The 23,928-nt window shown below is 46.2% G+C and overlaps 1 protein-coding gene across 2 annotated transcripts in view; it reads right to left on the bottom strand.

The window, feature by feature from the left end:
- Window positions 1-23,928, bottom strand: part of TACC2 (transforming acidic coiled-coil containing protein 2) — a 192,608-nt gene that overhangs the window by 154,212 nt on the left and 14,468 nt on the right. For both annotated transcript variants that reach the window (XM_087432743.1, XM_087432742.1), the window contains exon 2: window positions 20,681-20,775. In XM_087432743.1, the coding sequence (XP_087288869.1) occupies window positions 20,681-20,775 (95 nt within the window). The remainder of the gene's footprint in view (window positions 1-20,680; window positions 20,776-23,928) is intronic.

Raw genomic sequence — 23,928 nt, 5'->3', positions numbered from 1 at the left:
TAAGCCGCCCAGTCGGTGGTATTCTGTATGGCAGTGTGAGCAGAGGCATGTGTACGTGGGTATTGATTATACTATCCTTTCAACATTTTTTTGTGTGTGTGAGGAAGATAGGCCCTTAGCTAACATCTGCCAATCCTCCTCTTTTTGCTGAGGAGGACTGGCCGTGGGCTAACATCCATGCCCATCTTTCTCTACTTTATATGGGACGCCGCCACAGCATGGCTTGCCAAGTGGTGTGTTGGTGCGTGCCTGGGATCCGAACCGGCAAACCCCGGGCCGTTGCAGCAGAGCTCGCGCACTTAACCACTTGCGCCACCGGGCCGGCCCCTATCCTTTCAATATTTTTGAGGTGAAGTTTCAAATTTTCCAAAATGAAAAGTTGGGGAAATAATAATGGATGAAATTTATTGGACGGATCGTCTCATTTAACCCTGCTGATAGCCGGCGAGATGGGTACTGTCGTTGCCATTGTGCACACGAGAATACTGAGAAAAGAGAGGTTAGGCTTGGATGTGATGGGCATCCGACTCCATGGGCTACAATCTTCTCATTCACTCTATGCTGCCTCCAAGAATAAAGACTTCCAAGGAGGGAGACTGAATGTTTGTGTCCCCAAAATTCATATGTTGAAACCTAACCCCCAAGGTGATTAGGTATTAGGAGGTGGGCCTTTGGGAGGTGATTGGGTCATGAGAGTGGAGCCCTCGGGAATGGGATTAGTGTCCTTATAAAAGAATTCCCAGAGAGCTCCCTTGGCCCTTCTGCCACGTGACGACACAGCGGAAGACGTTCATCCATGAACCAGGCAGCAGGTTCTCCCCAGACACTGAATTTGCTGGCACCTTGATGTTGGACCTCCAGCCCCCAGAACTGTGAGAAATAATATCTGTTGTTTCAGCCGCCCAGTCTGTGGTACTTTTGTTATGACAGCCTGAACCGACTGAGACAGAGGGCAGGAGGCTCTCTACCTGGCTCCATTCCAGCCTCTCGTCAAGCCCCCACCTACGAAATGTACGTGACATCATATGACATCCTTGGAGGAGGTGTGTCTATATCGTCACTATGCCAGTCATCCTTATTTAATGCCTGTTCCTGCACATATGACACGGGCATGGTGGGCCCGGGGTACTGAAAAGATTTAAGATGGACCCAAGAGGGAGGGGCTACTGTCTCAGCCAGACTGGCATTTTCAGACCCAAAAGCAGAGCTGATGAGGGCAAAGAAGGGAAGACTTAGACAGTAAGTTATATAAATCCCTCCATCCCCAAATGGTCCCCAGGACAGAGGTGCCCATGGAGAGCCCCAGCCCAGTCCTAGCTGACATGTGTGAAACCACGTGGGGTGCAGGTAACGTGCCACCGCCTGGCCTCTGGAAAGCACGGGGCTCCGGAGGCCTCACAAGCCATGAGGCTGTTGGCTCAACAGATTGTCCAGGAACCAGCAACTCCATACTCCACATCTGGCCATTGTCCTTTTAACAAACACTTTACATTTAATTGTGTCCCACTTATTAACTAGGAGGTCAAATCATTTAGTAGTTAATGAGATTAACGGTGTGTAATTCGGAAACGAAGCTCTCCTATTTATCTGCTTGCTCAAGGAGATCAGAACACAGCCCCCTGCTCGCAGCTTTATCACGTTGGTCATAAAACAAACAAATCTGCTTTCCTGGCCCCCACTTCTGAGAGGAGCTGCCAGCTTAGGGGGAGCATGTGGCTTCCTTCAGACGGACTGAAGTCATTATCATCTGGGGACAAGATGATAAATTCACTCGGTTTGGCCACCTTGAAAACTTGTGGGTCTTATCAGAGAGCAGCCAGGAATAAACTTCCCACTGAGTCTGAGGCATACAACTCCCCCCAAAATGAGAACCCAGCCCTGGTTTATTTAGTGGAAACTGAGCACCAGCAGTCTCTTCCATTACCCCTCAGAAATAAAACCCAGATTAAAGTCACTCGCCAGGAGCAGATTTGCCTATGGGCAGGACAAATTCTAAGAACTGATCTGTAAGGGCTCTGCATTAATTGAAGCTTACATAATGTCCTTTTATGCTTCAAGATTGAGTCAAAATGTGTGGGATGGAGGTTTTGCTCAGAATCCAAGGGCGAGCTCTCATGGGCTGGGCAGCGTGGCACTGTCAATGGAGGGCTTTCAGTCGAAACGGGGCACTGCTTTTGTGTTGAGGCCGGGAGGGCAACAGACTGCCGCCTCCTGGGTGCAAAGCAGATGCCCCCAGCACAATAAATGGAGGAGTACGGGTGCCATGACCTAGGAGGGGGGGTGATGTGCTGCAACAAAGGTCTAAGCAGAAGATGGGGATGCAGAAAAGACCCTCCCCACCACCCTAGCTGGAGACAGTCACAGCCAGATGGGTTCCTAAATGCATGGTTCTGAAGACACACACACGAGCCACCAACTAGGAATGCTTAAGGGAGGAAGGAGGTTGGCTGAGGAAAAAACAACCGTGGCCCCGGCACTACCAGGCTTCAAGGAGATCAGCAAAACCCTAAAGCAAAATAGTCAAGATGGAGAGTTGCTGTGTACTAAGCATTTACTAAGGCCAGGCTGTGCTGAGTACTTTTCAATTATGATTGCATTTAACTCACACAGTAGCCAGGGAGAGAGGATGGCTCCCATCGCACACATGAGGAAATATTCCCAGAGAGGTTCAAAACTGGACGCGGGTCACAGAGCTCCTAACTCAAAGCAAGATCAAGTCCTGCCTGACTCCAGGGCTCTGCTGCCTCCTGCTTCCCTGTGCTTACTGGCCTCGCCTCTCCTGGACGGGTGCTGCAGCCTCTTCTCCCACCCCTTCATTGTGTTCTCCAGGCCAGAGCAACAGCCTAGAAATAAAAGCCTGATCCCGTCACCCCCATGGGAAAACTCCCCATGGCTTCACTTTGCAATCAGCTGTGCCCCCGACCTACTTCGTCCCATACAGAGCTCCCCATCCCTGCTCCTGCCTGGAGCCTGGAGCCCTCCTGCTCCTCCCAGCAGATCTCAGCCCTAATCTTTACTTCTCAACGAGCCTCCCTGGCCTGGCCTCCGGGACCAGATCTCCTTTCACAGGCCCAGCTAGTGATGGCACTACAGATCCTCCTCAACTTATGATGGGGCTGCGTTCTGATAACCCCATCGTAAGTTGAAAATATCCTAAGTTGAAAATGCATTTAATACACCTAACCTACTGAATATCATAGCTTAGCCAAACCTCCCTTAAACGTGCTCGGAACAGTTATATTAGCCTACGGTTGGGCAAAATCATCTAACACAAAACCTGTTTTATATATAAAATCTAAACCTATTTTATAATAAAGTGTTGAATATCTCATGTAATTTATTGAATACTGTACTGAAAGCGACAAACAGAATGGTTGTGTGGGTACAGAAAGGTTTAAGTATATCGGTTGTTTACCCTTGTGATCACGTGGCTGACTGGGAGCTGCGGCTCACTGCCGCTGCCCAATATCATGGGAGAGGACCATACAGCATATCCCTAGGCAGGGAAAAGATCAAAATTCAAAATTCAAAGTACAGTTTCTACTGAATGCAGGTCGCTTTCATGGCATTGTAAAGTTGAAAAATTGTAAGTCGAACGATCATAAGTGGGGGACCGTCTGTTGCCACAGTTGCCATCAACATTGATGACCAATTCCCCCACTGGGGTATAACAGAGACTGCGTCTTATCTCTTTTCAATATTGTATCCCCATGCATGGCACATAGCAAGCACTGGATATATGAATTCATGAATGTAAGAGTGGATAGACGGATGGATGGATGGATGGATGGATGGATGGATGAATAGACAGATACAACTGAACCCAAATCAAGGATTCTAAATATGCAGAAATACTCTCAAATCATGGTGGTTTCACTTGAAGATTAGGAAAGTTCTTTTCTTCCACACAACTATAGCATTTTGGTAATCTATTAGTCCAAATCTCTTGTTTTAGAGATGAGGAAACTGAGGCCCAGAAAAGGCAAAGTAGTTTTGTTTAAATGCTTCTGCCAAAGAAATGAGGTTAAGGCAGCACTACTCAACCACAAGTCCCTATGAGTTAGGGGATGCGCTGCAAGTAATTTGTTAGTAACGATGAAGTACAGAAGTCTGTGAATGATTTGTTGTTTTCATAAATTAGTCTAATTCAAAAGATTAGAAGATTTCCCCACATGACATCACCACTGTTACTTACTGCATTCCAACACGCTTTCTGGAAAAGGAAAGCGCAGGCTCAAGGGAGAGCAGCAAGTGAGACCACAGCCCCTGGGAACTGCCAGTCCTGACACACTGTTAACAGTTGTGGCAGCTGGGGTGGCGATGGGGGCTGGGGGCTGGGGGTGCTCCTCAGCTCCCTGCCTTCCTCCCTCGGCCCAGAAATTAGGAGCTTTGCTGACTCTTCTGAGCTCTCAGAGAAGTACGACGCTTCTGCCCTTAGGGTGACCCCCCCAGAAGGAAGTGAGACTTCTCTGCTTGGTGAGATGGGGAAAGCAGCCCCCATAGGTACAGTTTCCCCACAGGTGGGGGTTCAGGTGCTCAAGGTCGCTGAGACGAGCTTGCCCACAATGCAGCCCCTTCTCCCACAGCTACCTGCCATGTGGCCAGCTTGCTGGGTCCAGCCCTCCCTGCCCTTCACGGCCCCCTGCACTTACACGCAGCCTGGCGCTGGGTGGGGAGGGTTAGTTCGGGGGTCAGTGTGAGGAGCCCCATTTTGCCTTGTCCTCTAGCCCAACCTTGCCATCCATAAAGCTAGTTGCTTCTCCCTGTCTAACTCCGGTGTCTATTTCACAACTGATCCAGAATCTGGTGGGAAAAGATGTGATTAATTAGCTCCCTAAACCCCAACATCAGTTTAGGATTATTATGGTGTTTTATTTCCCCCATACATTTTGAGGGCTTGTCAAAATCTGGATTGGCCCATGGGCCACGTTGGGACCTTTTTTCAATAGAAGGAAGGCTGAGACCCCGGCCAAAGAAAGTAAACTAAACTTCAGGATGTTTTCAGTTCTTCCCACAGGAAATCAGAATAAACCTGGTTAATTTGGGGGCCACGTAGATCTTCACAACGACACAGCTAAACTTCCGCTAACCACCGAATCAGTTCACTGTCTTTGTTCTTGCCCTTTGCTTTGTATTTCTCTCTGTGAATCATAAGTCTGGTAACCAAGGTGCTCTAGGGTTGTAAGTAATCAAGATTCTCGAAGGTACTCTACTCCCTACAATGTGCCCACTTCCCAGTATTTTTTCTTTTTGTCCCATTTCCATCCCAAATCTAGAAGACAATTTCTTCGAGAACTTGATGAGCGATTGGGCCAGCCATGATAGATCATTCTGGATCAATTATTAATGACTCACAAGAGTTGCATAGGATATGCCCTCCATTTTCACATTTCCATCAGGAGCTTTTAAATACTGAACTTGGTGTTCCTCATAACATGACTGTCGGGTGTGCAAGAAAGAAGCTTCCCTGGTCTCCAGATCCCGTGGGAAGCACTAGATGGAGCGTGCATGGTTTAGAAAGTTCCTTTACCGCAGGACTTGTCAATGCCTTTGAGACACCATTATGCGTTGTGAGTCAACACAAAGATACACACGGGGTGTTTCCCAAACTTGTTGTTCCTCAGAAACCTTCCTCAGCTCATTTCTCTGGTAGACCATTTGTGGGACTGGGGTGCCACAGAACACAGGGTGGGAAGCCTAGCCTTAAGTAAAAGGAAGGACGTTCCAGACGCCCTTGAGAGGACTAGAAGGATAGGTCTCAAAACACACTCTCGAAACACCCCATGCTCACCTCTCCCCTGCTCTGAAATAGAATCGGCTCGTAAACCAGGAACACGTGAGTGGCTCTTTCCTGCCTCAGAGCAAGGCCAGCTGAGGGCTCCGGACACAGGGAGTTCTCAAACCTCCCTCTGTGATGGGGGCCTCTTACTGCCTCCGTGGTGAGACCCCCTTACTCTCCTCCACAACGAGGAACCCCTTACCCATCTCTGTGATGGGATTCTTCCCTTTCCCTCCTCCCCAGTGAGACCCTCCTCACTCCCCTCTGTGATGATCACCCACCTCTGTGGTAGGATCCCCCCTACCTCCCTCCGTGGAGGGCCTCCCTCCTCTGTTCTCTGAAGGCCCCGTGTACAGACTCCCTCTCGGTACCTACTGTGTCTCTTGCTTATTAGTTTACTCATTTGTTTTCCCACCAGGTGTGATGTCCTGGAGGTGAGCGGGAGTTCATCTCATTAATGTCTATGCCTCAGTCTAGTGCTGGTATGTCTCTGTTGAATGAATGATTGAGTGATGGGATGAATACATAAGTGCAGGAATAATTTTTTTTAACTGACACCGTAAGTGCTCACTCAGGGTGACTCTTACACCTTGGGATGTGTCACCTATTCCAGAGACTTTGAAAGACGAATTTGTGTTCTAAGTTATCCATGCAGAGGAAAGAATTCTCAAGTTAATAAGAAAGGGACATTGCAAGTTCTCAACAACTATAATGCAGTTTTTATGGAGAAAGGTACCTCCTCAGAAACTGCTCTGCAATCCTAGCAGATTAGGTCCAGTCCACACGCACAGTCCTAACTTGTCCAAACAATGCTTCCTGCACAGATGCCTAGGAGCCCACTGACCTCAGAAGCCCTGTCAGACTCAGCTTTGTGGAGTTTTTTGGGTTTTTTTTGCTGAGGAAGATTAGCCCTGAGCTAACATCTGTGCCAATCTTCCTCCACTTTATATGTGGGTCGCTGCCACAGCATGGCTGATGAGTGGTGGAGGTCATGGGATCTACAAGGGATCCGAACCGGAGAACCCAGGCTGCCAAAGTGGAGCGCGCCACTCTTAACCACTACGCCATGGGGCCAGCCCGTCAGCTTTGTATTTCTAATCCAGTTTTAACTCTTTTCTGTGCTCATTCTACGAAAGAAAAAACAAAGACTACGATGCTTGAGCAAACCAAGCAATAGATGAAAGGAAATATTGGTAGGTTCTAGAGAGTAAGGGGGTATGTATGGGGGGTGGATAAAACCCCTAAATATCCTTATTATTCAGCCTACACTTCGCCACATTAACTTTTATATGACTTCAAGGTCAAGATGTGGGTCCACTCATGAGAATCCATTATTCAGCATTGTGTGTTGGGGGGGGCGGAGCAGGAGACAGAATTCCAAAGAAAATTCAAAAACAGTCTTCTAACCAATTTTTTCAGCATCCTTCCTGTGGGGTCCTGGGGTCCTAAAAGGCAACAGAATGACCCAATTTTATGGTTCCCAGACTGATTGCTAGAAAGGGCTGCTGGGTGGTTGCACACACGCCCCCCACTGCTGGAAAGAACACTGTGTCTCTCTCATGTCTGTCATCGTCCTTCAAACGTATCTAGATACTGTCATGACAAAATGCCAATTAGTTTAAAAGCATTTCTGACATAATTACTTCTGATCATTCAGACGCTTCTTAAATGATCAAATACCAAAAATACAACTACCATCCCATTAGAGAAGATATTTGCTTTATTCACAACAAAGAAAGATCTTTAAAACATTAGTAAACCCAAATCAAGGAATTTGGTAGAATGTTTACCTAAATATGAAGATTTACTTAATTTTTAGTTAAAACTCACTAGTTATCTATGGAAAAATGCAAACCACAGTTTTGCTTGTGTGCTTGGATTATGGGGGAGTTTTTATTTTACTTTGACACTGTGAGGGTATTTTGAACAAGAAATAGTGGTGAACATATTTTTGTTTTATTCTTTCTTGATAAGACTTCTAGTGTGTATTAAAGTCATTTTCCTGCCTTAGTCAACACAATACAAAACAGGAAACATAATGGAATCTTCCCTTGATGACTGAAAAATCTTTCAGAGAATTTGGGACATCCTCTTAACAGTAAGATGTCACCAGTGTCACCTACATGAGACTGAGCTCATGTGTACTGAGCTCAAAAATGTGATTAAGGGTTTCTTTTGAGAATAAGTCCCAGTCACCAGCCTATTTCATTGAGATTTGCCTCTCTGTCATCCCATTGACCTTAATGGGGGTTGTTGGGGGGAGTCAATGAGTCAACATCACCGGGGCCAAGCTAGTTCAATGTTAAAGACATAAAAACCATTCCAGGGGCCGGCCCGGTGGTGTAGTGGTTAAGTTTGCACACTCCACTTCGGTGGCAGGGTTCACAGGTTTGGATCCCGAGCACAGACCTATGCATCACTTATCAAGCCATGCTGTGGCAGCGTCTCACATATAAAGTAGAGGAAGATGGTCACGGATGTTAGCCCAGGGCCAGTCTTCCTCAGCAAAAAGAGGAGGATTGAAAACAGATGTTAGCTCAGGGCTGATCTTCCTCACCAAAAGAAACAAACAAACAAAAAACCATTCCAGGCTCCTTCCCAGCACTAACGCAGCTGCAGGGACGCATTTGGCAAGATTAGCTGTTGTCAAAGTCGGCATTTGAGGCCATAAAAAGATAAGAGACTGCAAGTGTCTGTAATACAAGCTGCTCTTCAGAAAAGAAAATCAATTCTTGCCCATGGCATCCTCTCTCTTATTATTTTTTTTCTAGAAGGGCCTCCACATCTCTCCCAAAATAAATGCCAGGTGTTTTGCTGCATTTCGATTTAAAGCCAGAGAAAGAAACTCGATACGGAGGCTTTTTGGTGTTTTCGGAGAGCCTGTGTTGGAAAGTGTCATGTAAAGAATTATTAACAACCACAGGCGCTTGGGCCCTTGAAGGGATTGGCTACTGCAGGAGACATGGGATAGGAAGGACGGTGATCCCTGGAGAGGACAGCCAACGGCGTAAGTGCTGCTCTTGCCCCAGCTTGAGGCCTGCAGGAAGCGGCACAGGGCGGGGGACCCAGCTGGAGCCAGACTGTCTCCTTGCCTCCAGGAGATGGAGCTGGGCGTCTGGGGAGACCAAGGCAGCTGGAGTTCCCCAGGCAGAGTACCAGAGAAGAGAAACCTGGACAAAGGAGAACTCCAGAGATCTGCAAAGTACAGATCAGCAGGTATATGTAAGGAAACCACCTGAGACTGGGTACAGACCACTTGAAAGCTTCACAGGGAAGAATCCTTGAAGCTACCACACGGCTGGGAATAGTTCCTATTCCCACCAGCCAGAGTGGAAAATATCATAGTTCATGGGACATCTGTTAAAATACTAAGAAGGGTCTTGCCTCAGTAGTGGAGAATATTAACCCTAACCTGCTCTGGTCCCACCTAACAAAGCTTAAAAGCAAGACTCAGAAGAATTAAACTGTTTCAAATAACTTAATTGCATCAAAGAGCAAAGTTCAAGAATATTTATAGGAATACAAAAATATCCAGAATCCAAAAGCATAAAGTCCACAGTGTCTGGCATGCAAAGAAGCAGGAAAACATGACCCACAATGAATAGAAAACTCAATCAAAGGCAAGCCAGAAATTACGCAGGTGATAGAATTAGTACACGAGGACTTTTTAAAAAGAATTATAACTCTATTCCATATGTTCAGGAGGCTTGAGGAAAGATTGAGCGTGTTAAGTGCAGACATGATAAAAAAGACCCAAATCAAACCTAAATCTGGAAATGAAAACTATAATGTCTAAAATGAAAAACACACTGAGTGAGATTAATTATAGATTAGTCATTACAGAGAAAAAGATTAGTGAACTGAATACATAGCAAGAGAAACTCTCCAAAATGAAACACAGAGATAAAAAAACTTTAAAAAAAAAACAAATAAACAGAGTGTCAATGAGCTGTGGGATAACTTCAGTCAGCTGAGTATATGTGTAATTGGAGTCCCCAAAGGAAAGAGAGATTTAAAAAACTATTTGAAGAAATAATGGCTGAAAATTTTCCAAATATGATGTAAACTATAAACCCATAGATCCAAGAATCTGACTAACTCCAAGAACAAGAAACAGAAAGAAACTTACACCAAGGCATTTCATAACCAATCTGCTGAAAAACAGTGAAAAATATTAAAAGCATCCAGAGAAAAAAAAGACAGAACAAAAATAAGGAAGACACAGATTTTTTTTGTTGGAAACCATGCAGGCTAGAACACAGTGGGGCAATGTCTTTAAAGAAGTAAAAGAAAAAAAAAAAAACCCACCTACCTAGAACTCTTTGCCCAGCAAAAATATATTTCTAAAATACAGGTGAAGGGCCAGCCCCGTGGCTTAGCGGTTAAGTGCGCGTGCTCTGCTGCTGGCGGCCTGGGGTTCGGATCCCGGGCGTGCACCAATGCACCGCTTCTCCAGCCGTGCTGAGGCCGTGTCCCACATACAGCAACTAGAAGGATGTGCAGCTATGACATACAACTATCTACTGGGGCTTTGGGGGAAAAAAAATTATTAAAATACAGATGAAATAAAGATTTTTTCAGACATACAAAAGCTAAAAGAATTAATCATCAGCAGACTTATGTTTTAAGAAATGTTGAAGGAAGTCCCTCAAGCCAAAAGAAAATAATACCAAATGGCAATTGAGATCTACACAAAAGAATAAAGAACACCAGAAATGGTAACTATACATGTAAATATAAAGCCTTTTTTCCTTACTATTTAAATCTCTTTTAAAAGATAATTTTTCTAACATAGAAAAAGTTGAAAGAATATTAAACACCTATATATGCCCATGTATATTCAACAGTTGTTAATATTCTGCCATATGTACTACCTTTCATATGAGGCTTTGCCTCATATGTAAACTGGAAAACATCAAAATATTACTGAAACATTTAAATGCTTCAGTAGCAGACATAAAGACATAACAACAAAAAAAAGATAATTGGCTATGTAAAGCAAAAATAACATATATTGTGGGATGTGTTACATATATAGAAGTAAAATGTATGACAACAATAGCACAAAGGCTAAAAGGGGAGAAATAGAGGTACACTGTTGTAAGACTCGTCAACATACATGAGATGGTACAATATCACTTGAAAGTAGGTTGTGATACATTAAAGATGTACGATACAGATCCTAAAGCCACCATCTAAAATAACACAAGTAGTTGTGGCTAACAAGTCAAAAGGGAGATAAGGTAGAATAATAAAAATAATGAATTTTTCCAAAGGAAGGCAAAAAATACAGGAAAAAAGGAACAAAAAAGAGACAGAGAAAACAAACAACAAGACTGTACATTGAAACCAACCATAATAATAATCACATTAAACATAAATGTTATAAACACTCCAATTAAAAAGCAAGGATGTTCATAGTGGATTAAAAAAGCGAGACTCAACAATATGCTGCCTCCAAGAAAAGCACTTCAAACTTTGCTTAAAAAGCACAAACAGGTTAGAAGTAAGAGAATGAGGCAAAAAAAATATATCAGGAAAATACTAAGCAAAAGAAAGCTGTCCTGTCTATATTACATCAGACAAAGTAGATTCTGGAGCAAAGAATATTATCAGACGTAAAGAAGATCAACAGAATGATAAAAGGCTTAATTCATCAAGAGGACATAAACATTCTAAAAGTTTACCTAATAACAGAGCTTTCAAATACATGAAATAAAAACTGATAAAAGGAGAAATGGACAAATCCACATCTATAGCCTGATACTTCCACACTCGTTTCTCAATAACTGATTGAACAAGGAGATAGAAAATCAGACACAGAAGATCAGAACAGCACTATCAACCAACTTGACCTCATTGACATTTATTCAACACTATCCAATAGTGGCAGAAACATTCTTTTAAAGTGCGAAAGGAACATCTACAAGACAGGCCATATTCTACCCACAAAAAAAGTCTCAAAAAATTTTAAAGGATTCAAATTGTTCAAAGTATATTATCTGGCTACAATGGAATTAAATTAGAAATCAACAACAGAAAGATATCTGGAGAATGCCAACTATTTGGAAATTAAGTAATATACTTCTAAATAGCCCATAAGTCAAAGAAGAATTTAAAAGGGAAATTAGAAAGTCTTTGAACCGAATGAAAATGAAAACACAAATATCAAAATGTGTCAGCTAAATGCAGCTGCAGCTAAAGCAGGACTGAGAGTGACTTTTGATTCCCTAAAACACCTGTATTAAAAAAGAAGTTCTCAGGCTGGCCTGGTGGCGTAGTAGTTAAGTTCGCATGCTCCACTTCGGCAGCCCGGGGTTCGCAAGTTCGGATCCCGGGTGCGGACTGACTCATCGCTTTTCAAGCCATGCTGTGGCGACATCCCATATAAAGTAGAGGAAGATAGGCACGGATGTTAGCCCAGGGCCAATCTTCCTCAGCAAAAAAAAAAAAAAAAAAAGAGGAAGATTGGCAACGGATGTTAGCTCAGGGCTAATCTTCCACACACACACAAAAAAAGAAGTTCTCAAATCAATGACCTCAGCTTCTACCTTAAGAAACTATAGAAACATTGGTTGCACAACAATGTGAATATACTTAATACCACTGAACTGTGTTTAGAATTGGTTAAGATGGGAAATTTTATGCTATGCAGTTTTTCACCACAATAAAAAATAAAGAAAATCAACAAGTAGCAGCGTATAAAAGAAACCAAATACCAAAATATATCTACTGTTTAATCCCATTTATATGAAGTTCAAGAACTGGTAAAACTAATCAATGGTAGTAGAAGACAGAATAGTTATTCTTGGGCAGGGGTATTGACCGGGAAGGGACGTGAGAGAATGTTCTGGCCTGATGGAAACGATCTAGATCCAAATCTGGGTGTGATTACACAGGCGTATAGCAGTGTAAACATTCCTCAAGCTCTCAGATTTATACTCTTACAGTATGTAGTTTACACCAATAAAAAAAGGTAATAGAAAACCAGAAACTATGGGGACAGTAAAAAGATCAGCGGTTGCCAGGGGCTGGTAGGGGAGGGAGGGAGGGAAGGGACGAACAGGTGAAGAACAGATTGTTAAGGAAGTGAAACTATTCTGTATGGTACTATAATGGTGGACACATGATGTTAAGCATTTGTCAAACCCAGAGACTGTATAATACAAAGAGTGAAATTTAATGTAAACTATAGATTTTAGTTAATAATAATGTATCAATATTGGTTCATTAATTGTAACAAATGTTCCACACTAATGCACAATGTTAATACAAGGGGAAACTGTGGGAGGAGGGAGGGGTATATGGGAACTCTCTGTACTGATCAATTTTTCTGTAAACCTGAAACTGTTCTAAAAAATGGTCTATTAATTCTTTAAATATATATTTTATATATAAATATATATGTATATACACACATAGCTCTCTCACAATCAATAAAGAAAGAACTAGAAAAGTGAGGAAAGTATGAGGGAAACACTAATACTTTAAGAGCAGTTGTCTGTAGATGGGGGGAGTATTGGTGATGTTTTTCCCTCTACTTTCCACTTTTCTCTATTTTCCAAGTTGTTACAATAAATGGGTATTATCTCAGAATGGAAAAATACTCCTCTCCTTGAACGCTCTGTTGAAACCAGATGAGCAGAAAGCAGACACACACCTAATTCAGCGCGTGACCTTCTTTTTCAGCCAGTGTCAAAAGTCAGGGAGCTCACTCCTTCCCTCCCTCCCTCCCACTCTCCTCTCTGTGTTTACTTCCTGCCAGGGATAAATAATGAGTCAGAAGCAGGACGAGGAGGGGCAGAGGCCGCACCCGGCTCTGCCTGACACACCCTGGCTCGGGCCGAGTGTGAGCAGATCCCGGACTTCACAGAAGTTTGTTTGGGAGGAACAGAAGCTACTGCTTAGGAAACACGGGCTCAGCCATTAAGAGCTGGCCTCAGCCGCTGCTCATAAAACAGATCAGATCTTTTAGATTTTTTTTTTTCTGGTCTGAGAACTGACTTTGTTTATAGGGAAATAAAATTTTAAGGACAGACTGGGGTTTGCTTTCTAATTATGGAGAGCACGACATGAATATTTTCAGACACCTGTGAGATCTCAGCATAATGGCTATGAGCCTGGGCTTGGCGTGGCATCACCCCAACCAAGCTGGATTCTAGTCCCTACCATGCCGTGTTCTGTCTCTGTGACCTGGGGCAGGTGCCTTAACCTCTCTGAGCCTCGGTTTCCTCATGTAGCCCCTCAGGTCATCGGCATTCATCCACACTGAGCTGCTAGGTGAGGTGTATGTTTAGGCCCAACTTAGTCCGCCAAGGACAGAGGGAGGCAAGGCGTAAGAAACACCCATCCCTTTCATTTGAAGCCTACTTTTTCATATTTTTCAAACCATCTTTCTACCCTTCCCTAAGCTGCTGCTACGCAAACACCAAGGGATTTTTGTTCCAAGTAAGAGTTTGTATTTTTGAAAAAGCCAAGAGGCTGAGCTTAATGAATAAGCTACATCTGCTATTTCCCAGATTAAAGAAGTTCTGAAATTTCCTATTTGAGAGGCTAGAAAGTCTAGTCCTCCCTAAACTCTGTTTCCTGTGGATCTACAATAATTACAGCTGTCCCCTCTGCCCGGAACTCTCCTCTTTCCCCACAAACCCCTACTTCTACTTCTAGACACTAGGTCTGTGACCGCAGAACTCAGCAACTGTACCGGATTCAGCCAGTTTTTCACGTCTCAGCAAATGGCCCCGTCTACCCAGTTGCTCAAGCCAAAACTTCAGGAATCTTCCTTGATTCTTCTCTCCCTCCTTCTAAGTCCAGTCTATCAGTAAGCCCTGGCATCTCTAGCTCCCAAATATCCTAAATGTTCAAAGCGGCACAGTTTCTCCATCTTCCTGGCTACACCTTAGCCCATGCGTTCTCAGTGGGCCCGCATCATCCCCAGAGGGGCAAACACTGGCTCTTGGAGGCAAAAAAAATCTCAGGTATGACAATGGAGTGTGGGCCTCCGAAGACCACAGTACATAAACATATGCACTATATCTATGAGATTGAAATTTCTTGGGGAGGGGAAGGCAATTAGGAATAAAATGTCTATAAAGATTCCTGATGGGGGGGTGGAGAATGACAATTAGGTTGAGAATCCCTGCCCCAGCGCAACGCACCACTACGCCCTGACAGGGGCCTGCAGTGGCCTCTTCTCTGACCTCCAGGCCTCCACTCTTGCCCCCTTGCATTCTCCATTCAGTGACCAGACAGGTCCTGTTAAAACATAAATCCCTTCGTGTCACCTAAATCCAGATTCCTCTCCAAGGCCTTCAAGGCCCCAGCCTGGCCAATCTGGTCCCTCTCTTCCTCCCCACCTCTTGCTACCTCATCAGCCTCCTGTTTCTCTAACACACCAAACTCATTCCCACCTCAGGCCCTTTGCACTGCCTGTCTCTCTACTTGGATCATCCCATGCCTGCCGCCTTTTTGCCATTCTAGACTCAGTTCAAATATCACCTCCTTCTCTGACCATCTAATCCAGTGGTTCTCAAACTTTAGTGTGCATCAGAATCACCCAGAGGGCTTGTTAAACACAGATTGCTGGGGCTCTCCCCTAGAGATTCTGATTCAGTGAGTCTGGGCTGGGGCCCAAGACTTTGCACTTCTAACAAGTTCCCAGGTGATGCTGAACCTGCAATCGGGGAACCTCACTTTGAACAACCAATTTAATCTAAACTCCCCTTCTCTGCTTCTCTATCACAACAGCCCGTTTGGCATCTTTCAGAGCCCTGATAGTAGCTGAAAGTGTCTGACTTCCTCACTACAACCTCCTCACCCGCTGGAGCAGAGCCCCTGGGACTCCTGCCGTCGACTGTGTCCCTAGCGCCCAGCACAGCGTCAGGCCCAGAACAGATGCCCAGTAGGTATTTGCTGAAAGAAGAAAATAGACGAGAGACAGGAGGGGGTGGGGTTTAAAGTATGCTAATTATCCTCAGTTCTGAGCCCTAATTTTAAGTTCACACAAGAGCAGACAGAAGTTAGCTATCGTTATTGGCCTGAGGGTGACTCCTGGGTCAGTGTTTCCCAAACTTTATCTTCAGGATCACAAGGGCTTCTTATTAAAAACAGATTTTAGGGTCTCACCCCAAATCTACGGGATCAGACTCTTCAAGGGAGGGGTCAAGAAACGGGGTATTTTAACTGGTGATAAGATGGACCTGGTGACAGGTCACTATTTCGCTAATTTCCCTGCTCATAAGAATCGCCAAGGGTGCTTATTAAAAACGCAGGTTCCAGGCTCCACATCCAGTGATTCCGATTCCGAAGAACTAAGATGGGGGCTACGAATCAATTTAACCAACACCCAGGTAAATCATATGATCTGGGGAGACTGCAAAACACTGCTCCACGTGATTTCATTTACTATCCTTCACCCCACCCTGATCTGTTCCTATGCTCTTAAATAAGTCACAAAAATAAGCGCTGGAATGAGCCGGCCAGTCTGGGAATAACTTGTGTAAATGACTGAAACCACCACGAAGATGTCATAGGATTTGGGGCCACGATGCTCCACCATCACCCCATTAAACCATCACTCCTCCCGGGGCCAGGGCCCAGCTTAGCTAAAGGCCAGGCCAGCATGGTTCCCAGTGGACTTGATGGTCCTTCCTTCCCTATGTCTAAAACTGATGGGAGTTTTCCTGGAGCAGCTCTCACGTGGATGGCCCAGGTTCTGATGTTGGATCTTCCTTTCAGGTTCTTGGCCTGGAACCTTAGCATCTTCTTTGACTCCACCTCCTCCACCCACACCTGGGCCGTCACCAGGTTCTGTGGGTTCTACCTTGGGGTGGCTTCCTAGCTACCATCCCTCTACTAAGAGGGCATCCCTTACTGTCTTTCCGGCCTCCTCCTCCAGTGCACTAACCTGAGCCCCTAATTTCATTTTATGAACTCTTTTCTTGCATGCATAAACCCTTCTTTAAATACAAACGAACCAACCACAAAGCACTTCCCCAACTTCCTCTTTTCTGCAAGATAAAATCTCAACCCCTCACCTGACCTTCAAGTTCTCCAGAATCTGGCCTCTCTTCTCCAGTCTTGTTTTTAGTGAGCACCCAGCCCTGAGGTCTGGGCTCCCTTCCTGCCCAGCCACAGAGAGGTCCGATTCAGGAACTGTGCCCCTACCTGGAATGGCCTCTATAGCTGTCCCCTTTAGCTGAAGATCCCCCCTCCTGCCAGGAGACTTTCCTTGTCCAATCCGGCCCTTGCAGTAGGCTTCTTCTTCTGAACCCCAACAGCACCACGCCTGTGGCACTCGCACAGCTGTGTGGCATAATGCAACGGCTCTTAAGTGTGGTCCCTGGACCAGCAGCATCAGCATGGCCTGGGAACTTAGAAATGCTCATTCTCAGGCCCCACCCCAGCCCTCCATATCAGAATCTCTGGAGGAGAGGCCCAGCAATCTGTGCTAACCAGTCTCGCAGGGGGTCCTGACACTTGCTCACCTCTGAGAACCAGTGGATAATGGTTAAGACTCCAGGCTTGTTGGGTTTCCACTCCTCCTTCTTCAGTGACAAAGATGCCAGAAATTCGCCTAGGAATCACTTAGGGTCACTCCCTGAGAAAAGTCAATCATCTCTGAAATGTTGTCTGTAGCCTTCCTTGGAAGAATGAGCAAGTTCAATATTGAAATACAGGAAATGGCCACTACCCAATAATTTTTTACCTACAAAAACGATCATTTCCTCTGGTGCAATCTAATAACTTCATTATCCGGGGAAAGGTGGTATGCTAAGACCTGCTGTGTTTTGAGGGTTTAAAAGGAAAGGGCTGCCCATCCGTGGTTGTTGGTACCCAAGGAGGGAGAGGCTCGTGGATGGTGGACCTGGAATCAGTCCAGATACAAGTGTCCAGGGCAGCTGTGCCCAGGGGTGGACATTGCTGAGCAGTAAGAGGCACAGCCTGGGGTTAAGCTTCGTCCTAAGTGGGCAGTATCACCCTCCCTCAAGAGACCAGGGTCTTGCTCAGGGATGGCACCAGGGAGGTACCTCCCAGCTTCTGCGGAGGTTTGGCCTATGCGAGGCTAAGTTACAACAGCGACACCACGTGGCAACTGGAAAGCAAGGCAGTTCAACTGACGGGACTCCCTATCTGGATGAAGGACTTCCCCTCTTTGGGGATGTATAAACCTCGTTCTTGCGTAGTGCAGAAGGAGGACGAGCCTTGAGGAGAACACAATGGGCTTTCTACCACTAAGGCATAGAGGACATAGTGCTCCAAGCCTCGGTTTCCCCCTCTGTAGAGGAGAGATCACGCCTGTGCAGAGGGACGTTCTTTGGAAATAGTAACGTATGCCTTTCTTCCTGTTTGCTCCCTTGCCTCCAGGTCCAGCAGGAGCCACTGCAGGCCTTTCTGTATTTTCTCGCTGGAGTTTTTACAAGTAGAAAACAGAAACAGTTTGAGGTCAATGGCTTTTCCCATCTTTTGTAAAAACTTATAGTATATCCTTTGAAGAGAAAATGCTGGTTATCCAACGAGGCAGAGAGAAGGCAAATGCATTTGAGGATGACAAGAGAGCAGGAAAAGGGTTTAGAAAGGGTCTGAGAGTCCTTCCCTACTTCCTGTCCTCGGGCTTACTGGGGGATGAGCACAGAGGGGTGACGGGAACAGCCACGGGGCTCCCGGCCTCACCAAAGATCCCCACGTGCCAAATGTGGCATGAAACCACAGCCATAGGGCCTGAGGGACAGCGTGGCCTGGACCAGTGGGCATCTCAGTGCTGATGGGGTGGGGAGGGGACAGATGATGGCCTCAATACACCAGGTCAGGAGAGGGGGTCCTGAGGATGGCTGACATGTGCATTCCCAGCAGCCTGGCAGAGAAAGGATGCAGAATCAGAAGTGAATTAATTTAAAGAAAATAAAATTTTATTTTGTACACATAGAGCATTTGGCATAGTGTCTGCTGCTCATCTGTGAAACGAAAATTGAATGCTCTTATTATCATTCTTGTGGATGCCCGGGGCATGCCCCACCGAAACAGCACACTGGGAGCCCACGCTCACCCTCTCTTCCTATAAACATCCTGACTCCCCGACAGACTCGTTGTCACCCCAGGAGAACAGGAGCCTGGCCACCACTTGATAGTTTCCGAGTTAGTAAGTCCAGGACCCTGCACAACAGACATGCTCATGTTTACGGAAGAGAACTGTCTTTCTAATTGTCAATAGGAAGTTGCTTCCTCAGGTCTGCTCTTAGAAGCCACCTCTTCTATGCTCAGTTTGCACGCCAATAAGAGGCAAATCTTCTTCAGGGGAAAAATAATAATTGAGTAAAGCCGAGGAACCAGACACAAAAGACCTTTGAGCTGCTGTTACCCCTCAGTCCAGCTGTGACTCCAGCAGGCTCCAAGTAAGCCCCCAGCCTCACAAGAGATCCCAGAACCTCAGGAGGATGGGGAGGGAAGAGCTGGACCTTGGGACTCAGCCAGTAGGGCCTTCCCTTGTGCAGAATTCCAGAAAAGAGGAATCCATCCGTTAGTTTCATGACCATCCAGGGCCAATTTAGATGGGTCACCCAGTCTCATTATGGTCAAATATTAAAACCCTTGTCTCGTGACCCTGATCAAAAGTTTGTGAAAATGGAACAGCCATGGGGGTCTGGGAGGCAAAGGAGGCCCTCCTTTTGCAGAGAACAGAGGCCAAAGGTGCTGTTCTGTTCAAGGCACATTCTGTGATTCCCTCAGCAGAATGAACACTCTGCCCCATCTGTTCGCCATTTCCCTAAAGAAATCTAATGTTCATGCCAAGAGGTTCGCAGTGCCTCCTCTGGAAACCACATAGCCAGAGCCACCCAAAAAATGACACCGGCCAGTCGTGGAAATTCCTGCCACCAGGAGTCGCTCTTACTTACCTATGACCGTCCACAGTCAAAAGCTAAAGCAAAAAATGTTGCTTCAACTCTTAAGGCAAAAAGCTATTGCCAAGCATTGGTGACCCAAAGTTTCACTGTCTGTTACCTATGATTGGGGGGTGGTGGTGGGGGGAGGTCTATCATTTCATTTTGCATTTTTGTTCTTTGCAACTCCTGTTTGTTCATTTTTAAGGTCTGTAATTATAGTCTCCAGGAAGCTGACCTCCAACTGTTCAGGAGGGTTTCTCTAACCAGATCCAAGGCCTATTCACATGCTTAACCCACAAGCACTTATTAATTGCCTCCAGCGTTCCTGGCCTGTATCTGTTCTCGGGACTGAATTTTCATGTCTGCTGGCCCTCTGCTTGTGGATGCCCCCAAGACTGTGGGTGCTGAGCACTACGCGGGAAGAGTCTGTTGGGCTTCTTCCCAGTAGCCACGGCAGGGAAACCAGGACCTGACTGTGGGTCATGACGAGGAGCGAGGAGCCACTGACAGATGGGCCACACCTGCATTGGCCACGTTCCACTGCAACAGTGTGGCCTTGTTAGTTTCTGAAATTCATCCACCAGCCTCCCTGGCACTGAGGGTGTGGTCACTTTAGTAACTGTTCTTTGAATCCTCTGTCTCATCATCCAGTGCCCACACTGGCTACCATGCTGGACTACAGACCCCAACTTAACCACGGATTAGACACCCCTGATAAGCCCCTTGGCAGCCTTGATTGTTTTCACTGTAAGTTCTGACAACGAAGATAAATCACCTGGAGTGTTGCTGGAATGGGGGCCTGTAATTACTAATTTCATCTTTGGGCAGACAAACATATTAATTTTCCAATCATGCAGGTCTAGGCAATCACAAAGAGGTCTATGAACCACTGCTTCGAACATCTCGCCACTGATCGTGTTTTTTAGGGTAAATTTTCCAAAGCAAATGGAGCAAACAAATGCAGAGCAGCAGTGCGCTGGCCACGCCTCGGCCGTGTCAGTCCTCCGAACCTGGCTCCTACCTGGGCAGGTCTCCATGGTCAGTGCTTCCGGGCTTCTTCTCTGGCTTCCTTTTTACATTTGGACTGTTCCCAGGTGGTTGCACGGATCTTGGCCTCTGAGCCAGAGGAAAGAGAAATTGGAAAAGAAATCAAATAGGAGTCTCTGAAAACACAAAAACACTTATCAATGGGCCACTAACCACAACATCCCAGGGCAAGGTTGTTCATTTGCTTTATCATCCAATCGAGCTCCCACCGCGTGCTGGCACTGAGCCATGCTTGGAGGATAAATTATGAGCCAAGTAACCGGGGCCCCCACTCTCATCTAAGGCAGGAGAAACACAGCTGACCCAGCGATTCCAGCTGAGCTGGAGGACTGTCTTTGTAAGAAACCACGACTGGGGACACCTGTCATACTGTGGGGGTGATCTGCTCCCTGGAGAAAGTGGGGATATTTAATTTAAGATCTTAAGGTGTTCAATTTGTTTGTGGCACCACCTAGATGAAAACACATTTTCCTTCTCCCCTCCTCCATAGTTTTGCACACCAGAATTCAGCTGGAAACCTGAAAAAAAAACACCCAAAACTGAAGGAAGAAAATGATGAGCCTTTGGAAATTTGGGGCCATCCATTTGAGGTCCTAACCACTCTGAGAGGTGGTCACCTTTTCTTTAACTCCCACAATAAGCTTGTCTGCTATTTAATCAATTTTTAAATCCAAGATGCAAAATTATAAAGGACCGTCAGAACTTTAAATCAGAGGACAGAAAGAAATAAGGTGTTTTAAAAACTCAACTTAAGTGATGCTCATTTAAGTATAATATAAAAATCAGAAACGGGGAAAGGGCTTTTATAAACCCCAAGCAGTATTTCCCAAAGCCAGGGGATCTTATTTTGTCTTCTCAGACAAAGGGGTCCCTGATCCCCCCTCCCCGGAACAACACACACACCTTCCTTTGGGGACAGACCTGCCTTCTTCTAAAGAACTGTTCCACCCATAGCCCCCGTCCCTGAGGTTCTCGCAGAAATGCCAGTCATGGATCCCGACACCCCTGCCCATCAGAGTGTGCACAAGACTCAGGTCAAGCCAGGTCCTTCTGCAGAACTCCCCGAAGAAGCAGAGGGAGAGGCATGTGGTGGTGGGTTCCGTGGAATAGGAAGGCGCGAGTGACTGGCAGCCTTGTTTCTAGCTGTCGTGGAAGAAGGCAGCCTGCAGCAAGAGAGACTAGAGCCAGCAGGCAGAGAAAAGCTCGGCTGAGAGACGGAGAGAGAGGGTCCTCATGGTGTCAAGGCCTTGGTTCCAGTTGGCCCTGGGGTCCAGCCTCATTCTTCCTTCTCCGTCCAGAGGTTACGTGAGATCTTGATCCCTGTCTGCCTGAGCTGGGACAAGTTGGATTTCTGTCACTTGCAACCAAAAGAGTACATTCCATAGATGACCAGACAAATTTTGAGGGAAACAAAGTGTTCTATGGTCAAATAAGTTTAAGAAGTGCTACATTACACCGTCGTCTTTTGGAAATTCATGATGCACGTTAGCATTAAAGGTTCTGAGAAGTTCTCCAATAAAATAACATTGAACTTGAATTCAGAGTTTCCCCAAGTTTCTTGACCGCAGGACCCTTTGTTCATGTGCCACCTGTTAACGTCTCATACAGCTAGTGTTCTGTGGAACTCACTTTTGAGGACAGTTTCTTTCCACCTTGCTTGAATCTAGCAGATGATCCAAATTCTCAGGGCTGGGGGCCCCCTCCCCTGGAGGGTGCCTTTGTGAAAAGTAGAAGGTGGCGCTCCTCCGGGCGGGTGCGTGGCTTGTGAGCAGACAGCGTCTTTGCGTGAATTAGCAAAGCTTCCCTTTCCTCCAGTGGACGCAGCTCAGACCCAGGCATGTGGCTGTTGGAGCCTTGGGAGAAACCAAGCCCCATGACTCCCGGTTCTGTCCTGGAGGAGCTCCATCGTGTGGGGAATTCAGGGGAGGTAGCACCAGGACCCGGGCAGGAAGAGCTCCTCCGGGCTTCACGGGGCTCCCCCGGGCTCCCTGCTCTTTGTTGCTGGAAATCTTCGCTCTCCCCTCAGGGGACACTGCTCTCCCACGTGACCCCAGAGAGAGACCCAGCCTGGTCCTGCCCATTCAAGGTGGCAACTGGAGGTGCAAAAGGCTTCTCCTGAACCCAACAGTTTGCCAGTGGTGCCTACGTACCCTGATGCAGCCAGATTATTTGATAAATCGCTCATGTCACCCAGACCTTCCGAAATGTAATGTTTTATTCATGGATTTGTTGATTCGTTCAATCACCTAAGAAACCTTCACCTAAAGCCTACCACGCGCCGGAACCAGTGCTAGAAGTGGGGGCTACAACAATGAGTAAGGCTCCATCCCATCCCCAGAGTTGCTCACAGTCTAGGGAGACAGTGCTGTGACCACGGAGAGGCAAACACGGGGCACCCAAGGAGGAGACCCAGGACCCCCAGGAAGGAGGATCCCCACCCACCCACCACGATCATCCTCCAGGTTGGGGTTGTTGTAAGTTAATTTTGGAGCTTCCATGGGACATTTGGGTGCAAATGATCTGCCCAATCTGAACCTGGGGGTCTCCTTGAGACCTTGACTCTTCTGTTGGGTGGGCTGTAGCCCTTGACCTTCAGACACAGCCTGAAGAACAACTAGCTTCAGCTATGTTTCCCCCATCTGGTGCATTTCTCTGTGCCGTTGGCTGCTGGTGTTCACCCAGTTGTGTCCAGGTAAATACATACAAGATGCCTCAACTCTCAGGGGCCCGTGCGTCCCAGTGAACAGGAAACTACAGTTAGAAAGTATCCATTCACTCTTGCTGAGACAGAATGTGGGGGAAAACAACAACACAACAACAGTAATAACTGCTTCTGTTTATTGAGCACTTACGAGGTGCCGGGCATTGGGCCAGTAGCTGTCCATAAACCGTGTCATTGAATCTGCACAACAACTTTATGAGGAAGATGCTATTCGTATCCCTGTTTAGAGCGAAGCTTTGAGAGGTTGAGTAACTTGGCCCAGATCACACAGCAGCGGAGTCTGGATGGCCCCAATTCTCTCTGACCCAGAGCCAGGAAAAGGCATGTCTGTTTGATCCCTTCATTGGGGAAGTGCTGAAGGAGGCAGAGTGAGCTGGGGCTGATTCCTCACCTAAGAAGAGGACTGCTGACCCCGGGCTGGGTTGCCCTCCATGCTGGCTGAATCATTCTCTGTATTGAGAGCCCTGCCCTGTCCTAGGGGCCTCAGTCTCCTGATCTGT

Source organism: Ceratotherium simum, chromosome 6 (assembly GCF_057802395.1).
Source record: "Ceratotherium simum simum isolate JZ-2026a chromosome 6, ASM5780239v1, whole genome shotgun sequence".
NCBI classification, from domain to species: Eukaryota; Metazoa; Chordata; class Mammalia; order Perissodactyla; family Rhinocerotidae; genus Ceratotherium; species Ceratotherium simum.
Note: the sequence above shows the minus strand (reverse complement) of the source record. Positions and strands in the feature narration are given on the sequence as shown.